This window comes from Rhinatrema bivittatum, chromosome 18 (assembly GCF_901001135.1).
Source record: "Rhinatrema bivittatum chromosome 18, aRhiBiv1.1, whole genome shotgun sequence".
In the NCBI taxonomy this organism is placed as follows: Eukaryota; Metazoa; Chordata; class Amphibia; order Gymnophiona; family Rhinatrematidae; genus Rhinatrema; species Rhinatrema bivittatum.
The window spans coordinates 47583007-47609193 of record NC_042632.1 but is presented as its reverse complement, the minus strand read 5'-3'; the positions used below and the strand labels follow the sequence as shown (position 1 = coordinate 47609193).

Below are 26187 nucleotides of genomic sequence, written 5' to 3'. Positions count from 1 at the left end.
GGGGCTGTGACCCTGATGTCGGGGTTCAGGGCACGGAGCGTTCTTCAGTTCAGAGGCTGGCTGTCGAGGGTGATGATCCCAAGGTGGTGCGACTCTTCCACAGAGAGGAGCTAGCCCCTCTTATACCCTCGGTTCTAGATGAGCTGGGTATTGACACCCTTCAGGAGAACTCTGCATTGGGTGCGGTGGATCCCGTTATGGTTCTTCAGCTGGCGGCAGGAGACGGGTGCAGAAGGAGTGTATGTCTTCATCCGAAGGCCAAGGGAAAACTTTCTCCTATACGTGTCTCTGCCCTGGCCACTAATCAGCAGAGTCCTCCGTCGCATAGCATTTCATCTGGGCGACATGATTCTCGTGGCCCTGGAATGGCCCAGGTGTCCATGGTTCACAGACTAAGTCAACCTAGCAGTGGACGGTCTTTTACAGTTAGCTCATCTTCAGTGTCAAGGTCCCATGTTTTTGGATCAGGCAAATCGCTTTTGTCTAGCGGCCTGGCTTTTGAGAGGGAGCATTTAAAGAATAAGGGTTATTTGGATGGTGTGATCGCTACCCTCTTGCAATCCAGGAACGCTTCCACCTCTCTGAAGTATGTCAGGGTGTGGAGTTTTTAAGGCTTAGTGCTTGGATCATCGGATACAGCCTACTTGGGCCTCTGTGGGAGATGTTGGCCTTTTTGCGGGAAGATCTTATTAAAGGCTTGTCCGTTAGTTCCCTGAGGGTTCAGGTGGCGGTCTTAGGTTGTTTCCGTGGTAAGATCCGGGGTGTTACCCTGTTAGTGCATCAGGATGTAATGTGTTTTCTTCAGGGAGTGAAACATCTGCATCCCCCGATTCGGAATCCATTTCTTCAGGAAAGCCTTAACTTGATTTTGAAAACCATGTGTGCGCTCCTGTTTGAGCATTTGAAGCGAGCGACTGTTAAGGATCTTACTTTGAAGGTGATTTTTTTGGTGGCCATATGTTCTGCTCGGAAGGTTTCGGAGTTCTAGGCCTTGTCATGTAGGGGGCCCTTTTTGAGGATTACAGATACGGGTGTATCCCTAAGAACTGTTCCCTTCTTTCTGCCTAAAGTTGTGTCCTCCTTTCATGTAAATCAATCGGTGGAGCTCCTGTCCTTCCCAGGTTCGAACTCAAGACTTAGAGGTTAGTTGTTAAGTGGGCGCTATTGAAATATCTTGAGGTGACTAACAGTTCCATGGGCCTTTGCTCACGTGTCCACTGCAGAGGGCGCTGTTATCCCATTGGAATCCGCTTTTGGAGGAATTTCAGCTTCCTTTGCTGTTGCCAGAGGATGCCAGATCCAGTCTCTTGTGGTAGCTGTCTCGGCACAGTCTGGAGAAAGGAATGGACCTTGAAGTGCCTGTCTGGGTGGTGGTGACCTTGGATGCCAGCCTCTCTGGTTGGGGGGGGGGGGGCAATTTGTCAAGGGAAATCGGCCCAGGGTTAGTGGTCGTTGGAGGCACCCTGGTCCATTAATCGGCTGGAAACCAGGGCAGTGCGCAAAGCCTTACTGGCATCTCTCCTACTCATTCAAGACAAGGCAGTGCGAGTGTTCTTGGACAATGCGACAACAGTGGCGTACATCAACCGGCAGGGTGGAACAAAGAGTTGTCTAGTAGCACTGGAGGTGCAAGAACTATTTGTTTTTGTGGAGAAACATCTGGTAAGAATAGCTGCTTCCCATGTGACTGGAGAGGACAACATGCAGGTGGACTTCCTCAGCAGACTGCGTCTAGATTCAGGGGAGTGGGAGTTATAAGTGGAGGCCTTCGCCTTGATTCAGGCCAGGTGGGGCAGACCAGGGGTGGAGCTCATGGCAACTCCAGGAAATACGAAGATGGATTGGTTTTTCAATCACAGAAGGGCATCGACTCTCTCATTCAGCTGTGGCCGACACATCTACTGCTGTATCTGTTTCCACTGTGGTCTCTTGTAGGTCATGTGCTGCGGTGCATCAAGCTTCAATCCGAACAGGGTGATTCTAGTGGCACCCGAGTAGCCATGCCAGCCATGGTTTGTGGACCTTCTTCGTCGAGCGGTAGATGGTCCCGTTCGTTTGATCCATCTCTCAGGGTTGTTGCGGCAGAGACCCTTATTTTCAGACCGAGAGGATCACTTCTGTCTAGCAGCTTGGCTTTTGAGAGACGACAGCTCCACTTGAAGGATCATTCAGAGCCTGTGATTGAGACTTTGCTTCAGGCAAGAAGGTCTTCCAAGTTGGTGGCTTATGTCAGAGTGTGGAGAGGGTTTGAATTGTAGTGTTTGCAGAACAAGGTGCAGCCTTTGAAGGTTGATGTTCTGCAGATTCTGGCCTTTTTGCAAAGCTGCTTGTCTAAGGGTTTGGCCTATAATTCCTTTCAGGTTCAGGTGGCAGCTTTAGGGTCCCTTCAAGGTAGGATTCAGGGAAGACCATTGGCGGCTCATCCGGATGTGGATTTGTTTTTTGAAGGAGGTAAAACATCTGCGTCCTCTGGTCCGGAAGATTTGTCCAGCATAGAATCTGAATTTGGTTCTTCGAGTGCTCTGTGGTCCTCCCTTTGAACCGGTTAGAAATGCTTCTTTAAAGGATTTAACCCTGAAGGCTATTTTCCTGGTGGCTATCTGTTCAGCTGCTGAGCTGCAAGCATTGTCGTGTAGGGACCCTCTCCTTCATTTTTCAGAGGAGGGATTTCTTTATGAATGGTTCCTTCCTTTTTGCCTAAGCTGGCTCCCTCCTTTCACCTTAACCAGGTGATCGAGCTTCCAGCCTTTCTGAATTTGTCTGTGGATGCTCCTATGGCGAGGGAGCTTCACATATTGGATGTGTGATGAATTCTTTTGCATTGTCTTAAGGTGACAAAGGCCTTTCAGAGATCTGATCATTTGTTTGTCCTGTTCAGTGGTGCAAGGAAGGATAGGCTTCCAAAGGCACTATTGCACGATGGTTAAAAGAGACAATAGCTTTGGCTTACATCTGTAAGGGCCGTTCAGTGCTGGAGGGGTTAAGAGCGCATTCCACTAGGGGGCAGGCAACCTCGTGGGTGGAGTGTGAACTGCTTTCTCTGCAGTAGATTTGTCGTGCGGCGATGTGGTCTTCTCTTCACACTTTTACCAAACATTACCATTTGATGTGCGGTCGCCGGAGAGGCGTCTTGTGGAAAGTGTGTTGCGCGCGGGTCTTTCAAGTTCCTGCCCAGAATAGAGGGGCTTGGGTATATCCCACTTGTCTAGACTGATCTGGGGTACGAACAGGAAAGGAAAATTGGTTCTTACCTGCTAATTTCCGTTCCTGAAGTACCACAGGTCAGGCCAGAGACCTGACCCCATCTTTCAAAAGACTTCCTCGCTTCTGGATGTTGCTGAACTGGTATGGATTACATTCAGAGTAATGAGAGGTGTACATAGTTTTTAGTATGTACTTTGGGTTGGGTTAAGGGGGCCTAGTTTTAAGGGGGCTCCAGCTAAGTTTCTGTTCGCCCAAGGTTTATTTGGGGTTTGTTGGCTTGGATACAGGAGGGCCTGCAGGTGGCACTCTCGGATATGTAGCAGTGCCTCAACGTTTTGTTTCTCTGCCTCCATCTGCTGGCAGGGAGGCATAACCCTCTTGTCTGAACTGATCTGTGGTACTTCAGGAACGAAAATTAGCAAGTAAGAACCAGTTTTCTTTTACTGGCTCCATGTCATGTCCTATGCGCTGTTCAAATTTCTGGTGTTTACTTGCAAATGCATTCATGGATTTCCTCCTGATACTTTGTTTGTCCTGTTTGATCCCCAGCTTTGTGCATTTCTGTGTATCCCTCACATATATACACACAAAGAAAGAGAGCAGAAAAATTCATACAGTCCGAGATTTTTTAGTTTTGCAAAAAAGGATGGTCTTCCTTGCTTTTATTATTTCATAAGCGGCTACTCCAAGGGCTCAATACAATAAACCATAGTTTTCAACCAGGTCCTTGGAGTAGCCGCTTATGAAATAATAAAAGCAAGGAAGACCATCCTTTTTTGCAAAACTAAAAAATCTCGGACTGTATGAATTTTTCTGCTCTCTTTCTTTGTGTGTAGATAATTATTGGAGAGCAGAGCCTCCTGTCCAGCAGATGGAGACAGACCAAAACTCAGTTTACCTGCATGGTAGCATGCAACACTGCCACTAGGCCACTGATCTAAAAAAAATATTTCAACACAACTGTTCGAAGACGTGTTGGAATGTATCCCTCACATCTAGCCAGTATCCCTCCCTTCTGGCAACCTTTCACTGGAACACATTTAGCGCTAGATATTGAAGTCTCACCTGTTCTTTCTGTGTCCAGTTTTTGGCTAAAAACCCACTTTTCAGGCTTACCTATCTTAATTCCTATATCCCTCTGTCCCTCTCTCTCTTAATCTCACTTTTTTTGAGTCTGGTAAATTAAATTGTTCTCCATTGTGATGTAATTGTGAAGTGCCATGCACAAGCTGAAAGTAAATGTCTATTTCCTTACCCTGCACCCTTTTTTAACCCAATTATTGCCGCAACAACCCTGAGTGGCTCTCTTTTGGAGCCTGGTGTGTGGGCACCCTGAACCCCTCCAGTGGGTGCTGCTGTTGAACAGTAAATGTTGAATGCCATCTCCGTAACCCAGTGAATAGAAGCTGAGTCTGGGAATCAAACCCAGTTTCCCTGTCCGTACCCGGGTCAGTCCAGACCATGGGTTGAGCCTCCTGTCCAGCAGATGGAGACAGACCAAAACTCAGTTTACCTGCATGGTAGCATGGCAGCACTGCCACTAGGCCACTGATCTAGAAAAATATTTCAACACGACTGTTCGAAGACATTAAGAGAGGCCTGGTAAAAGCCAGAGATCATCTGGGATCTTGTGGCACTGCAGCAGGCATAAACTTGGACAGACTAGATGGGCCTGATGGTCCTTAGCTGCCCTCATGTTCTCTGTTTCTATAAAGGAAGCTAGTCCAGGCTTTCTTCTTTGTCTCTATCGATTCTGGGGATTGATTCAGCACAGCTGATTTGTTTTCTGCCACAGGATGTTATGCAGCAAGCTACCAATGCCGTTCTGAGAGGAGGCACCATTCAGGCGCCCACGGTGTCCGCAAAAACCATTGCAGAGCAGCTGGCGGAAAAGATCAACGCTAAACTCAACTATGTGCCTGTAGAGAAACAAGAGGAGGAGAAACAAGAAACAGGACAAAGTGAAACCTTTAAGAGATACGAAGAGGAACTGGAGATCAACGATTTCCCACAGGCAAGTCAAGAGTTTTGTGTTCTTATTGCATTATAGAAAGTGATGAGATATTGGCTGAGGACTGAACAAAAGGGGGATTGTCCTCCTTGTGTTTGGTCTGGAATCACGGCTGTTGCAAGGGGTGGACAAGAAGGGTGACCAACCTGGGCACCGGCGGGGGGGGGGGGGGGGGGGGTGTGTAATCGCACTGCTTTTGAGTCTGGCCGTGAGCATGTGAACATGAAACGGAAGGAAAACGCCGAAAGCGACTTTTTGCACTGAGGACCCTTTTCTCCAGCGACTACCCTGTCTGGAATTGTTCTTCCAAAGCCGCTGCTTGCCTGCTTTCATGTCAAGTCTGTGCATTTGAAAAGAGCTGCCAAACTTGATTTCACATGAGGCAAGATAGCCCTGTGGTCTTTTCACTTGTGCTGGGTGTAGCCACCCACCCAGGTTCAGGGTTTAGGTGATGTGCTTGCCTTCTGGGACCATGTTTCCACCCCCACATGAACATGCATAAGATACATTTCTGTACACTAGAGACCCAGTATATGCAGATCTATCTGATGCATATTCTGAAACCCCCAACTTGGCTGTGGGATCACTAGGACAGGTTTAAGAAGCACTGTCCCAGAAGGGACATGCTGACTCCTGAAGGATTCATCTTTTTGGGAAGAGGACCTTCCGCATCAAGGATAGGTATCTTGAGAATGTGGAGAAGGGATCATTTTATATTTTTAGATGATAAACCCACATTTAATATATTCTGTTTTGCATAATTTAATTCCCTCAGTTCCATTGCTGTTGAGCCATGCCAGCATTTCGTTTCCCAAATATATACAATAAAAAAAAATACTTTTTTTTCCTACATCTTCAGACTGCCAGGTGGAAGGTTACCTCCAAGGAAGCACTGCAGAGAATCGGTGAATACTCTGAAGCTGCCATTACAATCAGAGGAACATATTTCCCTCCTGGAAAGGATCCCAAAGAAGGAGAGCGGAAGATTTACTTAGCCATAGAAAGTAAGTGCTACTGAGAGACCTCTTGTGTGAAGGGAGTGATCCCAAGACTCATTATCCCAAGGAGCGCCGAGCGTAGCAATTCTGCTTCATTAAGTGACACGGACAACTGTGCCCCAGCTTCATGGGGGAGGAAACCATAGCTTAAAGTACCCTTTCTGAATAAAGCATGCCCAGATTCCCGAAACTGTCAAATAGTTTTATTAACTTTCTTATTAAAAAAAAAAATTTGATAGAAAACAAGACCTAAGGAATGTAACAAAAACTGACAAACGCCTTGACTCACAGTAAGGCATTACTTTAATTGCTGGGTTTATTCCAAGCGATCCACTTATGATATAAAATTCCACTTTGCATTTTGGCAGGTGCTTATTTTTTCACTTTCTCACCTCCCAGGTGCCAATGAACTGGCTGTACAGAAAGCTAAAGCTGAAATTACCAGGCTTATCAAAGAAGAACTTATTAGACTGGTGAGTAAAATATGTTTGCTTATTATTACTGCCTGTTATCCATTTTAGGGGCCTGTTTACCAAAGGTTTGCTTCCATTGTTTTGTCTATGGGAAAAATGCTTAGTAAATAGGGCCCTCTGGCAGGTTTGCTCACTAATATGTCCCCAACTTGCCAAATTTCCATGAAGGTCTTGTAGTTCATAGACACTGTGATAATTATTACGGATCTACAGTGTCCCTAATTGGAAGAGTGACTTGCCCTTCCTCCTCCGAACCCAGGAATGAGTGGTGATAATTAACTGACCCTGACATATTGTCATTGCTCTTATGTTTTTATAGAAGGCTTTTCTCTTTCGGGGTTGTAGACCTTGACAGTGTGCTGACGCTGTAGGGTCGGTACAGGTGTCAGTTGCCTGAGCTCTCTCAGCTGATCCGCTTAGCTTATAGCTTTAGCTCAATTGCACAATAATTGCTCCTCAAAAACATTGGAAAGGCTGCTTTATTAAGGTAGTGGCTCATAAACCTGAAATGCCCCTACAAGGCTTAGCTGCCTCGTGTCATCTCCTCTGACCCCCAAGAGTGATGTGGTGACTGTAGTCATTGATGCCAAAGCCATCTGTGTTTGTGGCTCAGTTTTACCTAGGATCCGCCCTCTGCCCTTATAGCGGCGACGCTGCAGTTGGAGGACACAGCGTCCTCCAATGCTGCTTAATCCAGCATGCCTGAGGCTACGGTGTGCAAGTATATGCCCCTAACCACGAAGTTACTGACATTTTCTGCTCCGATGCTGAATTAAAGTGTCTTTTAGGAGTTAAGACTTTTTATGGTTTCCTTATTATGTAAAATTATGCAACCACAGTTGTGTGTGACTTGTGCTTTTCTTTTCATTGCAGCAAAATTCCTACCAGCCAACCAACAAGGGAAGATACAAAGTTTTATAACTATCCAGAGACTTCTGGCTACATACTGCTGACGTATCAAACGTTGTGGCTCTGTGGTCTATGCTGTTTACACTGTTTATTGTAAATTAAGATCTATTTTTTTTAAGTTTGTCTTTCTGAATTTTACAAGGAGGAAGTATTTGATTTCAATCTTAAAAACGCTTTGTACGCTTTCACTAGCTCAGCTAGGTTGTCAGTCTTGAAATGGACCAGTTCCGGCTAACGTCATTGAAAATGAGTTTGTACCTATTCCAACATTTCAACAGTAAACAACACCAATTTTAATTCTTTTAGTAGACTCAGACTTAAAGGAATAAACTGTTTGAAGTTTTACATTAGAATTTGTTAAAGTGGATTATTCTAAAAAGTGTAATATTTTGTATTTTGGAGTAGCCCTGTATATTAATTGGACAGAAATTATGCTGACACTCCAGGCTGCAAGGGCATAAGCCAGCAGCTACAGGATGTTTTTTTGTCTTGTTCACATCTTTAAATTCTACGGTTTTTAAACATTTGGTAGTGAAAGCTGAAACTTCACATACTTGCAGTGGATGCCAATTGGACTCAACATGTTTATAAAGCAGTACATAGACGATGACATGTGTCAAACACAATCTATGTTTAAGAACTTTGAAAAAAATATGAAGTCAAGATCCTGTATTTTGCCTCCCTGCCAGCAGATGGAGACAGAGAAAGTTTCACTGACATTATATATAATCCAGTGTGCCACCTGCAGTCCCTCAGTATTTCTCTGTCTCCAGCAGATGGTAAATGGTGTAAAACCTGCAGTCTAGAGAGAGAGAAAAAAAAGAAGAGGATAAGATCCAAAAATTTCTGGATCCTCCCAGGGGGTTGTGAGGTCCTGGTAGGGCCATCCCTCCGATTTGAGGCAGACGATCAGGGGGGTTGGTGACCCTTCTGATAGCTCAGTCTGGAGGGCCGTAGGGTGGACATCTGGTAGTCTAGATCCCTCATCCCTCACTAGACAGCGGTGGAACCTGCTGGCAGTTCTGCACTGCAAGCCCAGTGGCGCAGGGAAGTATTCCTTTGATAGTTTGGCCTGAGCTAAATGTTGGCAAAAGGAAACAGATGTAGCCAGTGAGCTAGCTCTTTTCGGATCTGGCATGAGGTCTGCGCTCCTGGAATCGGAACCTCTGCACCAAAGGAAAGTATTGGTTTCTATGTATCTTTGTTCTCAAAGAGTAAAAAAAAAACCCCAAAGAGAACAAGGAACTAGTTAGAGGAATCTGTGCAGCATTGGGGTTCCAGGGAGGAGCCACCTTAGGAACTCAGCGATGGGGTTTTTCAGCAGTTTCTCTGCCGGTGGAGGAGACCGGGTGTTGGCTTGTGGTGCTGAGTGACTGTTTCCCTACTTGCCATTGAGGTGCTGGTGTTGCCGTGGGTGTGAGGAGGAACAGCATGCACATGCGGCATGGCATTCAGGGGTCTGCGTTGAGCACGGCTGCACCGGTAGAACAAGCCTTACGGGTGACGAAGGTCTAGCACTGAGGCTGTTCCCGTCCCTGCAGGAGAGGCAAGGGAATCCCCTCCTCAACTGTCGCTGACGGTTTCCTGTCCCACAGAGGTGCAGAGAGGCAATTGCACCAAGGAGTCGGCGCTGGTTCTGGCAATAAAGGTCATCTGCCGGTTTAGCGGAACAAGCAGCAGGGGGGTGCTGGCTTTCGGCCCCAGTCGCCATGGTCAAGAGGGCTGAGCTATTGAGCAGCTCTTCAAGCCTTTGATGATTTTCGGTGTCGGATGTTGAACGGATCTGGGTCTACACACACTGAAGGTACAGGCAGGCTTTGCTTGACCGTGTGGTAGGCCGCGGCAGCAGTTCTTATTACAGGTGCGTGTGTGTGCTTTAGGTCGCGGCCTAGATTTGAGCGCGTGTTTGCGTAGGTACTTGTGTGCCTAAGGCCACGACCTAGAATGGAGAACATATTTCTGCAGATACTTTTATTTATTTAGATTTTTATATTCTGCTTTTCGGCACTTCAAAGTGTACATCAAAGCGGATTACATTCAGGTACTAGAGGTATTTCCCTGTCTCCTCAGGGCTTACAATCTAAGTTTGTACCTGAGGGGGGAGGGGGAGAAGTGACTTACCCAAGGTCACAGGGAGTGACAGTGGGTTTTGAACCCTGCTCTAACCACTCGGCGGCTCCTCCACTCCTTGTGCGGACTGCAACCTAAACTTGAGTGCATATTTGTGCGGGTACTTGTGCGCCTATGACACGGCCTATTCAAGTGTGTATTTGCGCGTGTACTTATGCGCGCACAACTTCAAGCTAGTCTTGAACACGTATTTGTACGTGTACATTCAGATGGCAATGGTGTATGCACAGGAGGCCACCTAGAGCTGAAGTTCAGGAGAGCTAGGCACCATGGACGAACAGGTCCAAGCAGCTTGCTATCTTTGAGGCTTGCCATGTGATAGCAATTCAATCCTCACTCTATTTGTGTCAGCGCTATGGAGATGCTCAAAGCAATTTGACTACTACAGCTTTTGTCCATATTGGGACATCCCCTCAGCTTATGGTGTGTTTGGAGGGGAATGGAGTAGGAGGCGAAGCAATGATCCGTTCTCCTCCCTTGTTCCCGAGGGCAGAAGCTTCCTTGAGAGAGAGGTTGGAGAGCAAAGTTGGGCCTGTGGGCTCCGGTATAGATCCATCTTCCTTCTCCTGGGTGAATGTTTCCAGGGCTTGCAGACCTTTCTACAGGGGCGCCCAGCAAAGGCGAAGCAACCTACAATGTAGGAATTGTGCTCGGGCCTCCCATTTGTCAGTCACAGTGAACAAAAGCCACAGGGAGGCTGTCCCTGGTAATGATCATTAAAATCATCCATTCTACCTGAAGGGTGGCTAATGTAACCCCAATATTTAAAAAGGGGTCCAGGGGCGATTCGGGAAACTACAGACCAGTTAGCCTGACTTCACTGCCAAGAAAAAATAGTGGAAAGTGTTCTAAAGATCAAAATCACAGAACATATAGAAAGACATGGTTTAATGGAACAAAATCAGCATGGCTTTACCCAGGGCAAGTCTTGCCTCACAAATCTGCTTCACTTTTTTGAAGGGATTAATAAACACGTAGATATAGGTGAACTGGTAGATGTAGTGTACTTGGATTTTCAGAAGGCATTTGACAAAGTTCCTCATGAGAGGCTTCTAAGAAAAGTAAAAAGTCATGGGATAGGTGGCAATGTCCTTTCGTTTATTACAAACTGATTAAAAGACAAAAAAACAGAGAGTAGGATTAAATGCATAATTTTCACAGTGGAAAAGGGTAAACAGAGGAGTGCCTCAGGGATCTGTACTAGGACCCGTGCTTTTCAATATATTCATAAATGATCTGGAAAGGAATATGACAAGTGAGGTTATCAAATTTGCAGATGATACAAAATTGTTCAGAGTAGATAAATCACAAGCAGATTGTGATAAATTGCAGGACCTTGTGAAGACTGGAAGATTGGGCATCCAAATGGCAGATGAAATTTAATGTGGATAAGTGCAAGGTGTTGCATATAGGGAAAAATAACCATTGCTGTAGTTACACGATGTTAGGTTCCATATTAGGAGCTACCACCCAGGAAAAAGATCTAGGCGTCATAGTGGGTAATACTTTGAAATCATCAGCTCAGTGTGCTGTGGCAGTCAAAAAAGCAAACGTTAGGAATTATTAGGAAGGGAATGGTGAATAAAACGGAGGATGTCATGCCTCTGTATTGCTCTATAGTGAGACCACACCTTTGGTTATTTACTCTTTTGGATAATAGAAGGACTAGGGGGCACTCCATGAAGTTAGCATGTAGCACATTTAAAACTAATCGGAGAAAATTCTTTTTCACTCAACGCACAATTAAACTCTGGAATTTGTTGCCAGGGGATGTGGTTAGTGTAGCTGGATTTAAAAAAGGTTTGGATAAGTTCTCCAAGAAAGTCCATTACCTGCTATTAATCAAGTTGACTTAGAAAATAGCCACTGCTATTACTAGCAACAATAACATGGAATAGACTTAGGTTTTGGGTACTTGCCAAGTACTTGTAGCCTGGGTTGGCCACTGTTGGAAACAGGATGTTGGGCTTGGCCTGACCCAGTATGGCATGTTCTTATGGGACGTGGATCATGACACATCGGAGGATTCCGATAGGGAATTGGCTTTCTCACCTCTAGAAGAGGTGACAAAGCCACGTCACATTTTTTTCTTTTTCTACAGAGATGTCTTGCTGAATTTTTTGGCTCAGACCCTAAACACACTTCGTGTAGCCAGAGGTCAATTTTAAGTTAAGGATCCTGTTTCTTTCCCCCCTGTATCTGATTTGAGATATTGCATTTAAAGAAGTTAATTGTAGCTCTCAAGGTTCCCCATTTCGGCATGGAAACTCTGTGGTCCAACTCTGAAGTCCATCATAGCGGCGGTACAAGGAGGATTCTTGGCATCTTTCACCTTGACAGAGGCGTATTTGCTCAGGCCGGAGCACCAGAGATTCTTGAGGTTCATGGTCCTAAGGGACCATTTTCGGTTTCAAGCCCTTCCCTTTGGCTGGTGACCGCTCCATATGGGATGGCCACATTGCAAAAGGAAGGTGTGTTAGTGAATCCGTGTCGGGACGACTGACTCTGTTGATAATTAATCAGTACAAAAGAAACCGATGCACTTGAAGTCTCTAGGATGGGTGGTGAACCTAGCAAAGGCAAACAACCCAAAAATATTAGAAATCCAGGGACCTTTTTAGAAATTACTCCCACAGTATATAGCAATGGTCAACTGGTCATATATTTCAATATCTAAAAACAAAAACTGAGTCGGCTTATAAAATTCCAAAGCTGCTCTTAGTTAGAAGTCCACTTTACTTTATTACTTATACTTAGTTAAGTGAGAATTTTCATAAAAGCATGTAAATAGTCCCAACTGAGGTGAGCAGTGAAAATGACTCGTTCAGTCTTAATGCCTTAACATAACAAGGTGAGCAACTCTAACTTGAGTAGTACTTATCTTGCCCACAGCGTAGAGGTCATAAACCCCAACATGAATCCATGTTTCAAAAATCAATCTGCTTCAGTCTCCAGTGCTCACACTTAGTCCAACTTCCAGCGAATCCCAACACTCACTTCATCATATTCATATAAATCGATCCTTAGAAGTATCACTAACACCTTCAAAATAATTTAAAGAAACATGGCGATGGAAGTATTTATATTATTCAAGGAAATGAGGTATGATAAATTAGAAAGCTTAATTACCCCAGGGAGTACCAATTAATTCAGTCATTGAGACCCCCCCACCTCGAGGTTGTATCAAGTCCAATTCAAAAATCCAAAATTGTTCCCATTTATTTAAATGGGATTGACTATCACCCCCCCCAGTGGGGGGTGATATTCAATCCCATTTCAATCTGTTCCAATATAGTCCATTTAGGATCCTGAAACTGATGGGCTTTTTGTATACAATGAGTCACAATAGAAGCTGTCATTTTTGACGTCTTAATATAGCTCTTGTGTTCAGTCAAGCGCACTTGTATCTTTCTTTTTGTATGTCCAATATAAATCAAATCACATGGACACTGAATGACATAAATTACCCTCTCTGAATCACAGGTAGTATGACATTTCAAAAAAATTGTGCGATTCGAACTGGGATGACACCACTGAGAGTCCGTCATTGCCTGGGTGCACATATCACATGCACCACATGGATAGTTGCCTTTCCTTAAGTCATCAATGTCCCTGTTTGATGTTGACAAAAGGTGGAATGAACCACTATAATCGCCAATGTTACCTCCTCGGGAATAAGTGAATCTGGGTCTAGATTGAAAAATGTCATGAATCACCAATACATAAAATCTCCACAACCCCTTCCACACGATCAGTATACTGTACTACACATGTCAAGCCCTTATCTTCAGTTTTTTGTTTATAACTTAATAGTAATGACAGATTAGCAAAAAGGGCTCTCTTGTAAGCCTTCTTAACAACCGACCTGGGGTATCCCCTTTGTAGCTTACAGGGGAGACTGGATGGACCGTTTGGTCTTCTTTTGTCCTCATTTCTATGTTTGTATGAACCGGGAAAACAAATCCACTGATTGAACCTTAAATTCCATATCTGTTGAATGAATTCTTCTCAGTCTATCGGCAGACTGTCCTTCAACTTCTTTGGATGATAACTTGAATACTTCAGTAACTGATTTTGATCAGTTGCTTTATGAAACGATGTAATATGTAAATGATCCATCTCCCAAAAGATAGTTATAACAAAAAAAGATAGAGAAAAGTGATGAAACTGCATAGTGATCTTGAGATGTAAATCCTGATTTATTTATTGGTTTACATTCAGGTATTGTAGGTATTTCTCTATCCCCAGAGGGCTTAATAAGTTTTGTACCTGAGGCAATGGAGGGTAAAGTGACTTGCCCAAGGTCACAACAAGCAACAGCGGGACTTGCACCCTGGTCTCCTGGGTCATACCCCACTGCTCTAACCACTAGGCTATTCCTCCTTCCCTGATCATTTAACCAGATCAAAAAAGTCACAAGATGATGTCCAGATGAAAAAGATATCTGTGTAGCGCCACCACAACTAAGTAGGATATAGAAATTTTTCTTCAAATGCTGACACACAAAGATTTACTATATCTGGGGCTACTGTAGCCCCCACTGCAACTCGTTGTGTTTGAAGATAAAATGTTAAACTTAAAAAAAACAAACTTGTAGGAACCAGATGAGGACGGGAGCAGGAAGATAGAATCTCCCCTATGAAACAAAGTGCTTTTACTATAAAGTTTATTTTGTTTGAAATGCTGGCGCTCATCTAGCCAGGTTTCATTGGCAGGCTACCCACTTTTCTTATTGACTGGGTAGATGCAGCAGGTTGATGGTGGCAGGGTACTGTCTGGAAAGGCCAGTAGGGTTGAGCAACAGCCACTCTAAATATTAGTAGTCATTTATTAAAAGCCTTGTGGTTAGACAAGAGAAGGGAGGAGTGCGGTGTGTAAACTAAAGAGGGGATCTGGCATGCACATCAACTCTAAAGGGTGGATAACAAAGGAGTTAAACAAAAACAGTTTCCAAGTGGTCATGCTCTACAAAAGGCAGCTGGGATATATCCTGCCAGTACGAACAAGACTATCTTGACAGACTGGACAGCCATTTAGGTATTTTTTTCAACCATTTACAATATTACTATGACAGATTGCTCTTCAACGTACTGTGACAACTAATGGGTCCTGTTAAATGCATATCTGATAATGCACAATCAGATTCTCCTACGTATGATGCATCGTGGAAATGTGCTCAGCTTGCATTGCATAGCATTCAAAACTATCAAGATGCTGGAGACACAAGCGCTCCTAATACCCCCCCCCCCTCCAAAATAAGCCTACTTTACTACGGGCAACAAACGTTCCTAATATAAATAGGCACAGGACACCTATCTTGGATAACAGCGTGACGGTTCTGCTAACGGCAACTGCACATTTGAACATCGGGGGGGGGGGGGGGGCCGGGGCATCATCAACGGCTCAACCCCAGCACCACTTCCCGCCCGGAATCCTTCCGCGGCACTTCCGGGGCAAAGCTCCCATTCAGCTTCGGACAACTTTATTGGCAGGACAGGGCGTGCATGTGTCGCCCGAGCAATACCCTGGCAAGCCTTAAGATGGCCACCGCGCTGACGTGCTGAGGCGGCTGTACTGCGCTTCCTGCCCCTCTCCCGGTCTCGGGAATTCGGGGTTTTGTTTGTTTAAATCGGTTTGTGCGCGCTCTCTTCTCCTTTTTTTTTTTTTTCTTTTTCAATGGAGGAAGCAGCCGTGGCTGCTTGGCAGGGTTGCCAGGTTTTCATGAAAGAACAAGCACTTTTTTTCCAAAAAAACAAGCCCAAAACACGTGAAATTGAAACACCAATGTCTGTGAGTCGCATAGATGACAAAGGAGCTTAGCTTTTTGCATGTTTCTCTGTTTTAGCAGGTTGCAGAAGGTCTGCATGATGTGCACGAATGTCACACTTACAAAATTTGCATGTAGCCTTATTCTCATTGCTGAAAACAGGCTGAATCCATGCTTTTAGTTCACGTTCCTCTTCCCATGCTTTGCAGTACTTTTTACTATATTTAGCCCAGTTCTTTACTGTAGCCATAGTAGATCAAAACCATTTATTTATTTTAATTTTTTATATACCGATATTTTTACAATAAATGTAAATCAAACCGGTTTACGTACAACTGTAAAAGCAGGAAATATAATTCCGTTGTCTGATACAATGAACATTTGTAATTTAACTTATTAACGAGCCATAAAGGTAAAGAAAGGAAAAAGAGGGTTAGTTAAAAAGAGAAAAACAAGCATAAGATAAACAAATATTAGATAAGGCACTAAGGATTGCACTAAGTGTAGCAGCCAAGGACGGAAACAGTAGGTATAGACTGGCTTTCTTACAGAGGTGATCTTCTACAGGGAGAAGAAATGAAAGAAAAAAAAAAAGCAAAATTAGAGGAAAGCAAAAGTGGTGTAGAAAAATAAGAAAAATAGCATTACAAGTTTCCATGTCACATTTTTTTACCTGTAGTCAGCAGGTATGGACAAGCTTTCTTTTTGTCAAAATAAGGGTTGTTTTGTTTTTTTTTATAAAAGGTGATCAGCTACAGGGAAGAAATGAGAAAAAAAAATAAGATGAAATCAAGTGGAGTAGAACAAATTACTTACCTGATAATTTTGTTTTCCTTAGTGTAGACAGATGGACTCAGGACCAATGGGTATAGTGTACTCCTGATAGCAGCTGGAGACGGATCAGATTTCAATCTGACGTCAGCCCTAGTACAGTGATGGCCAACCTTTTGAGCTCTGTGTCAAAATTCATAAAAAACACCGAGCATAACTCGGGTGGTGTGTCACTTCTAGAAAAATCCATAATTTTGTGATATTTGTAGCTCTAATATTAATAACAAAAAGTTATAATTTTAATATGTTCTGTATTTATTAATAAAGCAAAAACAAATAATTATTTACCTTACCTGCTTAGTCACTTTTTTTTGCTGAATTTCATTGGCTAAATCTTCAATTAAAACACTCTCTCCCCCTCCACCCCCCCAAACTCTCACTCCCCTGGATTTTCTCACACACACACACACACCCCCCCCCCAAGCAGGCTCCCATTCATTTTCACACCACTCCCGCTCCATCCTCCAGGCAGGCACCAATTCATTCTCACGCAGGCACCCATTCATTCACATACATACACCCCCATGCAGAGTCCCATTCATACACATGCACACACTAAAGGCAGAGACCCCCTCTCTTTCTTTTGCCAGCAACCTCAGAACCTCTCTCATTCCTCTGCTGCCACTGTCACTGCTGTCGCGTGGCTATTGGGGAGATGCTGATCGCTGCTACTGACACTGAAGCCCATTCTGCTGCCTCCTCTGTGCAGGCCCCATGGGCTTCCACTTTCTCCATGCTGATCTCGAACATTGTGAGATCCGTAGAGAAAGTGCTACTCTTGCACATTCCCAAAGATTACATGTGCCAATCACTAAAAAGTAATTTATTTTGTTTTTTACCTTTGCTGTCTGATCTTCATTTTCTAATTGGTTGGTCACAAGCTTTTTTTTCCCACCTTCCCTTTATTTTTTCCCACCTTCCCTTTCTTATTTTTTTTGCCAATTCCTTTTATATTGTCTTTTTTTCTGTTTCTTTTCTCTCCATCTTCTTCCCTCAAACACACAGGTTCTCATTCTCACATGCTCTTCTCTCTCTCACACACACACAGGCTCTCACTGGCACATGCTGTCTGACTCTCACACACAGGCTCTCTCTTACTCCCACATGCTGTCTTGCTCTAGCACATGCTGTCTCTGCAAACATTCAAGTCCTCAATCTCACACACAGTCTCTCAACTCATCTCATACACGCACACACACACACCCTCTACAGACCCTCAGCCTCTCTCTCACCTCTGGGCCTCCTCTTCGCGGGTCGTCGCAGGATGGGCTCTGCGGCAGCCCTGCTACCAGGCCTCTACCTCTTCTCGGGCCGCTGCGACTTGGGATTCGCGGCTGCCCGTAAACGCAAGCGCTGCTCCTCTTCTGCACGCGCCGATGCTTCACCTCCTTCCAGCCCACGTGGCTCCGGCAACGTTTACTTCCGGGGCCGCACAAGCAGGAAGGAGGAGGAGCATCAGCGCGTTTAAACGTGATCTTTTTCTTCGGGCCACGGCCCTGCCTATCTGCCTGTCGCTGCGCCCGGGGGGCATTGAGGGGGTGGAGGGGTCCGGAGAGTGGGGGGGATACTAAAAAACTAGTTTTAAAGGCTCGGTGCAGCCGATTAAAAAAAAAAAAATTCCCAATAGTCCACGAAATGCTGCGCGTGTCAGCAAAAAGTCTCGGCGTGTCACCACTGACACGCGTGTCATATGTTAGCCATCACTGCCCTAGTACACATACCCCTGCAGGAAGTGCAGCTCCTCAGTATTCTTCCTTGAAAAGCGTTGTGGATATATATGTGACTGACTGATTGATTAACTTCATATTATGGTTAACTTAACTAACTTGTTAGAACTTTTAAACTCGATTAACTTGAACTGATTGGTTGACTATAGCTGGAGACCGCCAGTGTACTCAACCGGAAAGCGTCGACACCGGGCAGGGTGGACGTCTTAGGTAAATAAAGATATGGCTTACCCGTAACTCATTGGCACAATGCCTCAGGGCAGCCCAGGGTGGGATGCTGAGTCCATCTGTCTACGCTAAGGAAAACGAAATTATCAGGTAAGTAATTTCTCCCATTTCCTAGCGTGTAGCAGATGGACTCAGGACCAATGGGATGTATAAAAGCTACTCCCGAATCGGGTGGGAGGCTGCCCGTGGTCCACTTAGAATTGTCCTTGCAAATGCTGTGTCCTCCTGAGCCTGTACGTCCAGATGGTAGAATCTGGAGAAAGTGTGGATAGAGGACCACGTTGCCGCTCTGCAGATGTCCGCAGGTGACAGCATTCTAGTCTCTGCCCAGGACACCGCCTGGGCTCTGGTTGAATGGGCCTTGACTTGTAGAGGTGGTGGTTTTCCTGCTTCTACATAGGCCGCCTTAATGACTTCTTTGATCCAGCGGGCAATGGTTGCCCGCGAGGCCGCTTCCCCTTGCCTCTTTCCGCTGTGAAGGACGAAAATGTGGTCTGTCTTTCGTACCGGTTCCGACCTTTCCAAATATCTGGCTAGGAGTCTGCCGATGTCGAGGTGACTTAGGCTACGGTCTTTTCCCGAGTTCTTCACGCCGTCCATCGTTGGTAGTGCGATGGTTTGATTGAGGTGGAAGTGTGAGACCACTTTGGGGAGGAAGGAGGGAACTGTGCGTAGTTGGATGGACCCTGGGGTGAATCTGAAGAACGGTTCACGGCAGGACAGTGCTTGTAGTTCCAAGATGCGGCGGGCCGAACACACGGCCAGCAAGAACACTGTCTTTAAGGTTAACAGACGGAGAGATAGGCCTCGGAGGGGTCTGAAGGCGGATCCCGCTAGGAACTTCAAGACGAGGTTTAGGTTCCACAGAGGTACCGTCCACCTTAGAGGTGGGCGAATGTGTTTGACTCCTTTCAGGAAGCGTGATACATCCGGGTGCGAGGCTATGCTGTTGCCCTCGCTCCTGGAGCCATAGCATGACAATGCTGCTATCTGTACCTTGATGGAATTGAGGGACAGACCCTGCTATAGCCCATTCTGTAAGAATTCCAGGATCACGGGAACTCTGGAGGGGCGTGGCTTGACGTTGTGGTCTTCGCACCAGGCCTTGAAGACTCTCCAAATCCTTATGTACGTTAGAGATGTGGAGAACTTGCGTGCTCGGAGGAGAGTATCTATTACTGCCCCCGAGTATCCGCTCTTCCTCAGTCGAGCCCTCTCAATGGCCAGACCGTAAGCGAGAACTGAGTCGGGTCCTCGTGAAGGATAGGGCCTTGTTGGAGCAGGTCTCTGTGCGGCGGCAGGCGTAGTGGGTTCCCTGCCAGCAGTCTTCTTATGTCTGAGTACCAGGGTCTTCTTGGCCAATCCGGGGCCACCAGGAGAACTAGTCCCCTGTGTCGCTGTATCTTGTGAATGATTGCGCCCAGCAAGGGCCACGGCGGGAAGGCGTATAGAAGGGTCCCTGGAGGCCAGGGCTGTAACAGGACATCGATCCCCTGGGACTACAGGTCCCGTCTGCGGCTGAAGTATCTGGGTACTTGAGCATTGGATCTGCTTGCCAGAAGGTCCATGTTTGGGATCCCCCACCGATTCACTATCATTTGGAAGGCTGTGGATGACAGTTTCCATTCTCCTGGGTTTAGACTTTCTCTGCTGAGGAAGTCTGCTGCGATATTGTCTTTCCCGGCAATGTGGACGGCCGAGATCTCCTGGAGATTTGCTTCCGCCCACGCCATCAGGAGGTTTATTTCTAGGGACACCTGTTGGCTTCTGGTTCCGCCCTGTCGGTTGATGTAGGCCACCGTCGTGGCGTTGTCCGACATCACTCTGACCGCTTTGCCTTGAAGTCTGTGGGCAAACCGCAGGCAGGCTAATCTGGCTGCCCGCACTTCTAGGTGGTTGATGTTCCATCCTGCCTCTTCTGCGTTCCACTGCCCTTGGGCGGTCAGCTTTTCGCAGTGTGCTCCCCATCCGTGTAGGCTGGCATCTGTGGTGAGCAGGGTCCAGGTTGGGGAGGATAGGCTTGATCCCCGGCTCAGGTGGCTGTTCTGCAGCCACCACCGTAGCTGGGTCCGGACGCTGCCCGGGAGTGGAAGGCGTACGGTGTAGTTCTGGGACCATGGACTCCACTGCGTTAGAAGTGAGCGCTGTAGAGGTCTCGTGTGTGCTCGCGCCCATGGCACTACTTCCAGCGTGGACGCCATCAGTCCGAGGACTTGCAGGTAATCCCATGCTGTGGGACGAGGAACGCTCAGCAAGGTCTGAAGCCGGCCTCGCAGCTTTGACCTCCTCGCGGGGGTCAGGCTGACTTTGTCTTCCTTGGTGTCGAATTGGACGCCTAGGTATTCCAGCGACTGTGCGGGCTGTAGGGAGCTTTTGTTTATGTTGACCACCCATCCTAGGCTTTCCAGTAGTGCTATGACTCTGCTGGTTGCTTGGTGGCTTTTCTCCGGTGACTTCGCCCTGATCAGCCAATCGTCCAGGTAGGGATGAAAGAGGATTCCCTCCTTCCTGAGTGTTGCCGCCACTATTACTATTACCTTGGTGAACGTCCGGGGTGCTGTGGCTAACCCGAAGGGTAGTGCCCGGAACTGATAGTGACGATTCAGGACCTTGAAGTGTAGGAAGCGCTGGTGTTCCTGATACATTGGGATGTGTAAGTAGGCCTCCGACAGATCCAGGGATGTGAGGAACTCTCCTGGTTGTATTGCCCGTATGACGGATCATAAGGTTTCCATGCGGAAGCGGGGAACCCTTAGGTGGTGGTTGACCGACTTGAGGTCCAGGATGGGCCTGAATATGCCCTCTTTCTTGGGTACGATGAAGTAAATGGAGTAATGTCCAGTATTCATTTCCCGTATAGGCACCGGGGTTATGGCCTCGAGGGTCAGAAGCCTGTTCAGTGTAGCTTCCACTGCCGCCCTCTTGAGGGGGTCGTGGCAGGGAGATTCCACAAATTTGTCGGGGGGAGTTCAAATGAAGTCCAGGTAGTACCCCTCCCGGATGATGGCCAGGACCCATTTGTCCGTAGTTATCTCAACCCATCTGCGGTAGAATAAGGCTAGTCTGCCCCTATAGCATCTTCCCTTGGATGGGTCGGCTGATTCTCATTGTGGGGTGCGGCCGGAGCCTGCACCCGCGCTGGTTCCTCTCTTGGTGTGCTTGTTCTGAAAGGACTGGTTCCTGCCCGTAGGGCGGGTTGCTCGATAGTTGCTTTTGAAAGGGTTGAAGCGCTGTGAGCTTCTGCCTCTGGCGGATCTGTGGAAGGGATGCTGGTTTCTCTTCGTCTTGTCTTCCGGCAGGCGCGGTAATGGGGAGTCACCCCATTTGTTGGCCAGTTTCTCTAGTTCGCTGCCGAAGAGGAGGGATCCTTTGAAGGGCATCTTTGTTAGACTCGTCTTGGAAGAGGCGTCCGCGGACCAATTTCGGAGCCAGAGCTGTCTTCTGGCTGCCACAGTGGATGAGACTCCTCTGGCTGTTGTACGCACTAGATCGGAAGCCGCGTCGGTGAGAAAGGACAGAGTTGATTCCATGTCCTCTCCCGGGGTGCTGTTCCTGGCTTGAGATAGGCAGGCACGCGTCACCACGGTGCAGCAGGCCGCAATCTGAAGGGACAGAGCTGCAACCTCGAATGACTGCTTTAGCAAGGCTTCTAGGCGCCGGTCATGAGCGTCCTTGAGCGCCACTCCTCCCTCCACTGGGATGGTAGTGCGCTTAGCGACCGCGCAGACCATGGCGTCCACCCTAGGGCACGCCAGGAGTTCTTTGGTCGCTGGGTCCAGGGGATACATGGCCGACAGTGCTCGACCCCCTTTGAATGAGGACTCTGGAGCATTCCACTCTAGGTCAATTAGCTGTTGTGCCGCCTGTAAGAGAGGAAAATGGCGAAACGTCTGACGAAGGCCCTCCAGCAGGGGGTTCATTCTAGGTTCCCCTGAGGGCCCTTTGCCCAGGATAGCGAGTTCCGTTAGACATTGGGATACTAGGTCCGGGAGCTCATCCTTTGTGAAGAAGCGTCTCATGGTTCGGTGTGGCTCTGTCCCCGGGGGGAGTTCCCCTTCTTCCAGGGGCTCAATTTCCTCTTCAGAGTGGTCTGTGTCCCCGTAGGCGGAACTTCTGGACGATGTGGACCTGTGCCTAGGCCTAGAGGGTCCTGGGGCATGAGGGTCCACCGGAGGCGCCTGTGGCTGGACCTCCCAGGGTTCAGTTTGCATCCTGACAAAGGCGTGAATCCCCTTGAACAGCTCCACCCAGGATATCGAAGCTGGGTCTAAGTTGAGGGGGTTCTCTGGGAGTCCCCGAGTGCGGGGTGGACTCCCTGGGGCCTGCTAGGTCCGGGGTGCCCCCTGAAGAGCTAGCATTGGGCTCTGGCTGGGAACGGCCCTGGCCTGGATCTCCCAGGGCCTCCTTCAACTGTGCGCACAGGGCGTCGGCCTCCTCGCTCTGTGCAGCTCTGACGTGGCATGCTTGGCAGAGGCCTTGCGCTTTTATGCCCGACTCTGGAGGTGCCATGACTGTGGCCGCGTGAGCTCTTGTGCGCTCCAGTGCGCCTCAGATATGCACGGAGATGTGCACTGAGATGTGCACCTAGCCGCAGATATGCGCCTTGTTCCGTGCGCGCAACTTATGCGCGTGAGGTATTATGTGCGCCTAAGTTTGTGCGCTCGAGTTGAACGGTGAGGCGAGCCTAAGTTTGTGCGCTCGAGTTGAACGGCGAGGCGAGTCAAGATGGCGACGGCGAGCATGCGGGCAATATGGCGAACTCCTCAGAGGGTCTCCACGTGGGAAGACCCTCGGGAACAGCTGGGGCCTAGCCCTGCTAGGGCGGATCAACCCGGCGGCACTGGCTCCAATCGGCGGCCTGTGCTCCTCTTCGATCCTCGGAGACCGTTTACATAGAAGATTTCTACCTTACCTTGTCTTCGGCGCTTCCTGGTTTCATCCCGGGCGGTCTCCGGCTGCGGGGGGGAGAGGGCAAATACCTTCACCGCCGCGCTCGAGGAATGCACCCGCTGCCTCTCAGCCATGCCCGAAATCGGGGGCTAAGTCCCTGCTGAGATTCGGCCACCGGACCGAGGCTCACCTCTGAGGGACCACGGAAATCACCTCGGGAATCTCAACTGGGGGAGGGACCCGAGGGTATCACCGCAGGAGAGCGGGGCTAGTCTTCAGGTAAACTTTTCTTCTTAAATTTGGGTATTTCCTTGAATTTTGGTTCTAACGCTCAGAGAGCATGCAGATAAGTCCCTAACTGCTTTGGAGACGGAAAATACTGAGGAGCTGCACTTCCTGCAGGGGTATATGTACTAGGGGCTGACTTCAGATTGAAATCTGATCAGTCTCCAACTGCTAACAGGAGTACACTATACCCATTGGTCCTGAGTCCATCTGCTACATGCTAGGAAATAAAAGATACCAGCCCCTCACACTCATTCCCCCCTCCAAGCACATCCCTGGCTCCCACACACTCACTCATTCCCCTCTCCCCACCCCCCTCCGAGCACATCTCTGACCCCCCCCCCCACTCACTCACTCATTCCCCTCTCCGAGCACATCCCTGGCCCCCACACACTCACTCATTCCCCCTCCGAGCACATCCCTGGCCTCCACACACTCACTCATTCCCCTCTCCCCACCGAGCACATCCCTGGCCCCCACACACTCACTCATTCCCCTCTCCCCACCGAGCACATCTCTGGCCCCCACACTCATTCATTCCCCTCTCCCCATCCCCCTCCAAGCACATCTCTGGCCCCCACACTCTCATTCATTCCCCTCTCCCCACCCCCCTCCAAGCACATCTCTGGCCCCCCACACTCTCACTCATTCCCCTCTCCCCACCCCCCTCCAAGCACATCTCTGGCCCCCACACTCTCATTCATTCCCCTCTCCCCACCCCCCTCCAAGCACATCTCTGGCCCCCCATACTCTCATTTCCCCCTCCTGATACCTGGCTGTAGCTGCACAGTCTGAAGATTCCTTTGCCCTGCTGCAGGCCTTCCCGTTCCAGGTCTGCCAACAGAAATGTGCTCCTGAGGTATCTATCAACAAGGCTTGCAGCTCACTATTTGAATCCTGCTCTGATTGGCTTACTGCTGCACTATAGGGATAGGGTGTGCCTGCTATGGACAGGCTTCATCGCAGCAGCAGCAGCAGCCAATCACTGTAACATCAGAGTACAAGTCCCGCCCAACAAGCCCGAAAAAACGTGACTGGCAGACAAAATAGCCCAATTAAAAGCAACCAGCGAATCGGGGGAAAAAAACGCGAATGACTAGGAAAAGAAGCCCAGTCTCGCGGTAAATAAGCGAGGTTGGCACCGCTGCTGCTTGGCGGAGCGCTGGGCCCTGGCTGTGTGGAGGCCGTGGAGCGCCCCGGAAAGAGCGGGAGGCGGAGGAGGAAGCGGACGCCGGCCGGGCTTCCGAGCAGCTGCGGGGTGCGAGTCCCTCGGACGGCGGGCGGGTGCCAGGCCCCGGAGCAGGAGCGGCCTCTTCTCCCGCGCAAGGTGAGCGCCGCCTCTGGGCCCCCCCCCCCCCCCCCGCGCTCTCCGTGCTGGGGCGGGGGTGGCCGCCTTTCTCTCCCCCGTCTCCGTCTCAATCTTGCCTGCTGGCCGAGGAGCCTTGTGAATGCCCCCCCGGGAGAGGCTCAGGCCTGGGGATTAACTTGGGGGCGTTCAGACGCTAAAGCGGGAGCCTTCGAAGGCTGCGGACATGCGGTTATTGTGAAACCGTTTCTTGCCTTCCCTCTTCCACCCTCCTGTGCTTGGACTTTTGGTGGCGAGCTCGATTCCCTTGAGATAAGCACAATAATAATAATAATAATATACAGGCCATCCCGTTTTAACTATTACAATTAATGAAAATGCCGCTTTTATGTGCACCACAGGTTGAAGCGCTTCTCCCCCAGATCTCTGTGTACATCTTTGTGCAGTAAATTGAACTTTCTTTACTTATCTTTGGAATAGTTGGGGTGGAAGCTGTGTTTCCTGCCTTATACACCCAGAGGGGAACTGGAGAGTCCTTGAGCCCTGAAATCGCTAAAAGATATAGGGGTAGGGAGTCCTCGTAATCTTTGGAGCTTCTTACAGTAAGGTCACATTGTGAGCTTCAAGCTGAATTGACTTTTCACTTTGGACCAAAATTGCCCTCTTGCATCCTTTCCCAGTAGCACCTACTTAGGCATGGTCTGCAGGCCTTGTTTTGTCTTGCTGCCCTTTAGCAGCAGTTCCTTGCTGTTCAGCCAGGTATTTTACCCCGTTTTCTATGTATGTGCCTGCATCTGGTTTGGTGTAGTCAGTTTCTTGTAGATCTGTCTTCTGACCTCTTCTTGGTTTGTCAGTGTTTATTTAAAAAAATTATTACCCGCCCATATCCACAGTTTAAGGTGTGGTACAATTAAAACAAGCATAAAATAATATGATGAGTCTGGCAGCCTAATAGCTAATTGGAGTTCTCCCTTTTTATTAGGCAAGGTATGTTCACTGTACTGTTAGTTAATGTTTTGTTTTATGTGCTTTTTATGATTACCTTGTTAGTCGCTTTGAATTATGGAAAGTGCAGGCTATAAAAGTTTTGAATAAATAAAATCTGTTTGATTATTGAGAATGTGACCATGAATAGCTTGTCTTGGTCATGCTCACAATACCGAAGAAACATGAGCTAAACTTTAACTTACATTTTCTTTACTCGAGGTAAAAATTAATTCTTTTTTTTGTAAAAACTTTAATATCACAGAACAAAAATTATAAACTCTTGATGCAGTAAACTAGCTGATATATCGAATGTAAAAAAAAAAAGGCATGCTCACTTAAATGTGCACAAAGACAATTTTAGTGTGCATGAAAAGATTTATTTTCATAAAACACATTTTCTGCACATACATATTTTATGTGCAGAAAGCATGGTTTTATGCA

General features: G+C 47.6%; 2 protein-coding genes and 1 long non-coding RNA gene across 5 annotated transcripts in view; 2 read left to right on the top strand and 1 right to left on the bottom strand.

The window, feature by feature from the left end:
• DDX46 (DEAD-box helicase 46) overlaps nucleotides 1–7945 on the top strand; it is a 51801-nt gene extending 43856 nt beyond the window's left edge. Inside the window, 4 exon segments of the mRNA XM_029583861.1 lie at nucleotides 5000–5218; nucleotides 6075–6219; nucleotides 6613–6686; nucleotides 7560–7945. Of these exon segments, the coding sequence (XP_029439721.1) occupies nucleotides 5000–5218; nucleotides 6075–6219; nucleotides 6613–6686; nucleotides 7560–7607 (486 nt within the window). The 3' untranslated portion in view covers nucleotides 7608–7945.
• A 7888-nt stretch (nucleotides 7946–15833) lies between these two features.
• LOC115079911 lies at nucleotides 15834–24354 on the bottom strand. Its single transcript, XR_003853440.1, has 3 exons — nucleotides 24226–24354; nucleotides 16166–16244; nucleotides 15834–16053 (listed from the first exon to the last, which is right to left on the bottom strand). It is a non-coding gene; the product is annotated as an uncharacterized LOC115079911 (long non-coding RNA).
• A 153-nt stretch (nucleotides 24355–24507) lies between these two features.
• The window catches only part of C18H5orf24 (chromosome 18 C5orf24 homolog), a 32153-nt gene continuing 30473 nt past the window's right edge, over nucleotides 24508–26187 (top strand). For 2 of the 3 annotated variants that reach the window (XM_029583648.1, XM_029583646.1), the window contains exon 1: nucleotides 24509–24780. The gene's annotated coding sequence lies outside the window, so the exon portion shown is untranslated. Of the gene's footprint in view, nucleotides 24781–26187 lie in introns of all 3 variants that reach the window. The other variant, XM_029583647.1, reaches the window with a different exon arrangement.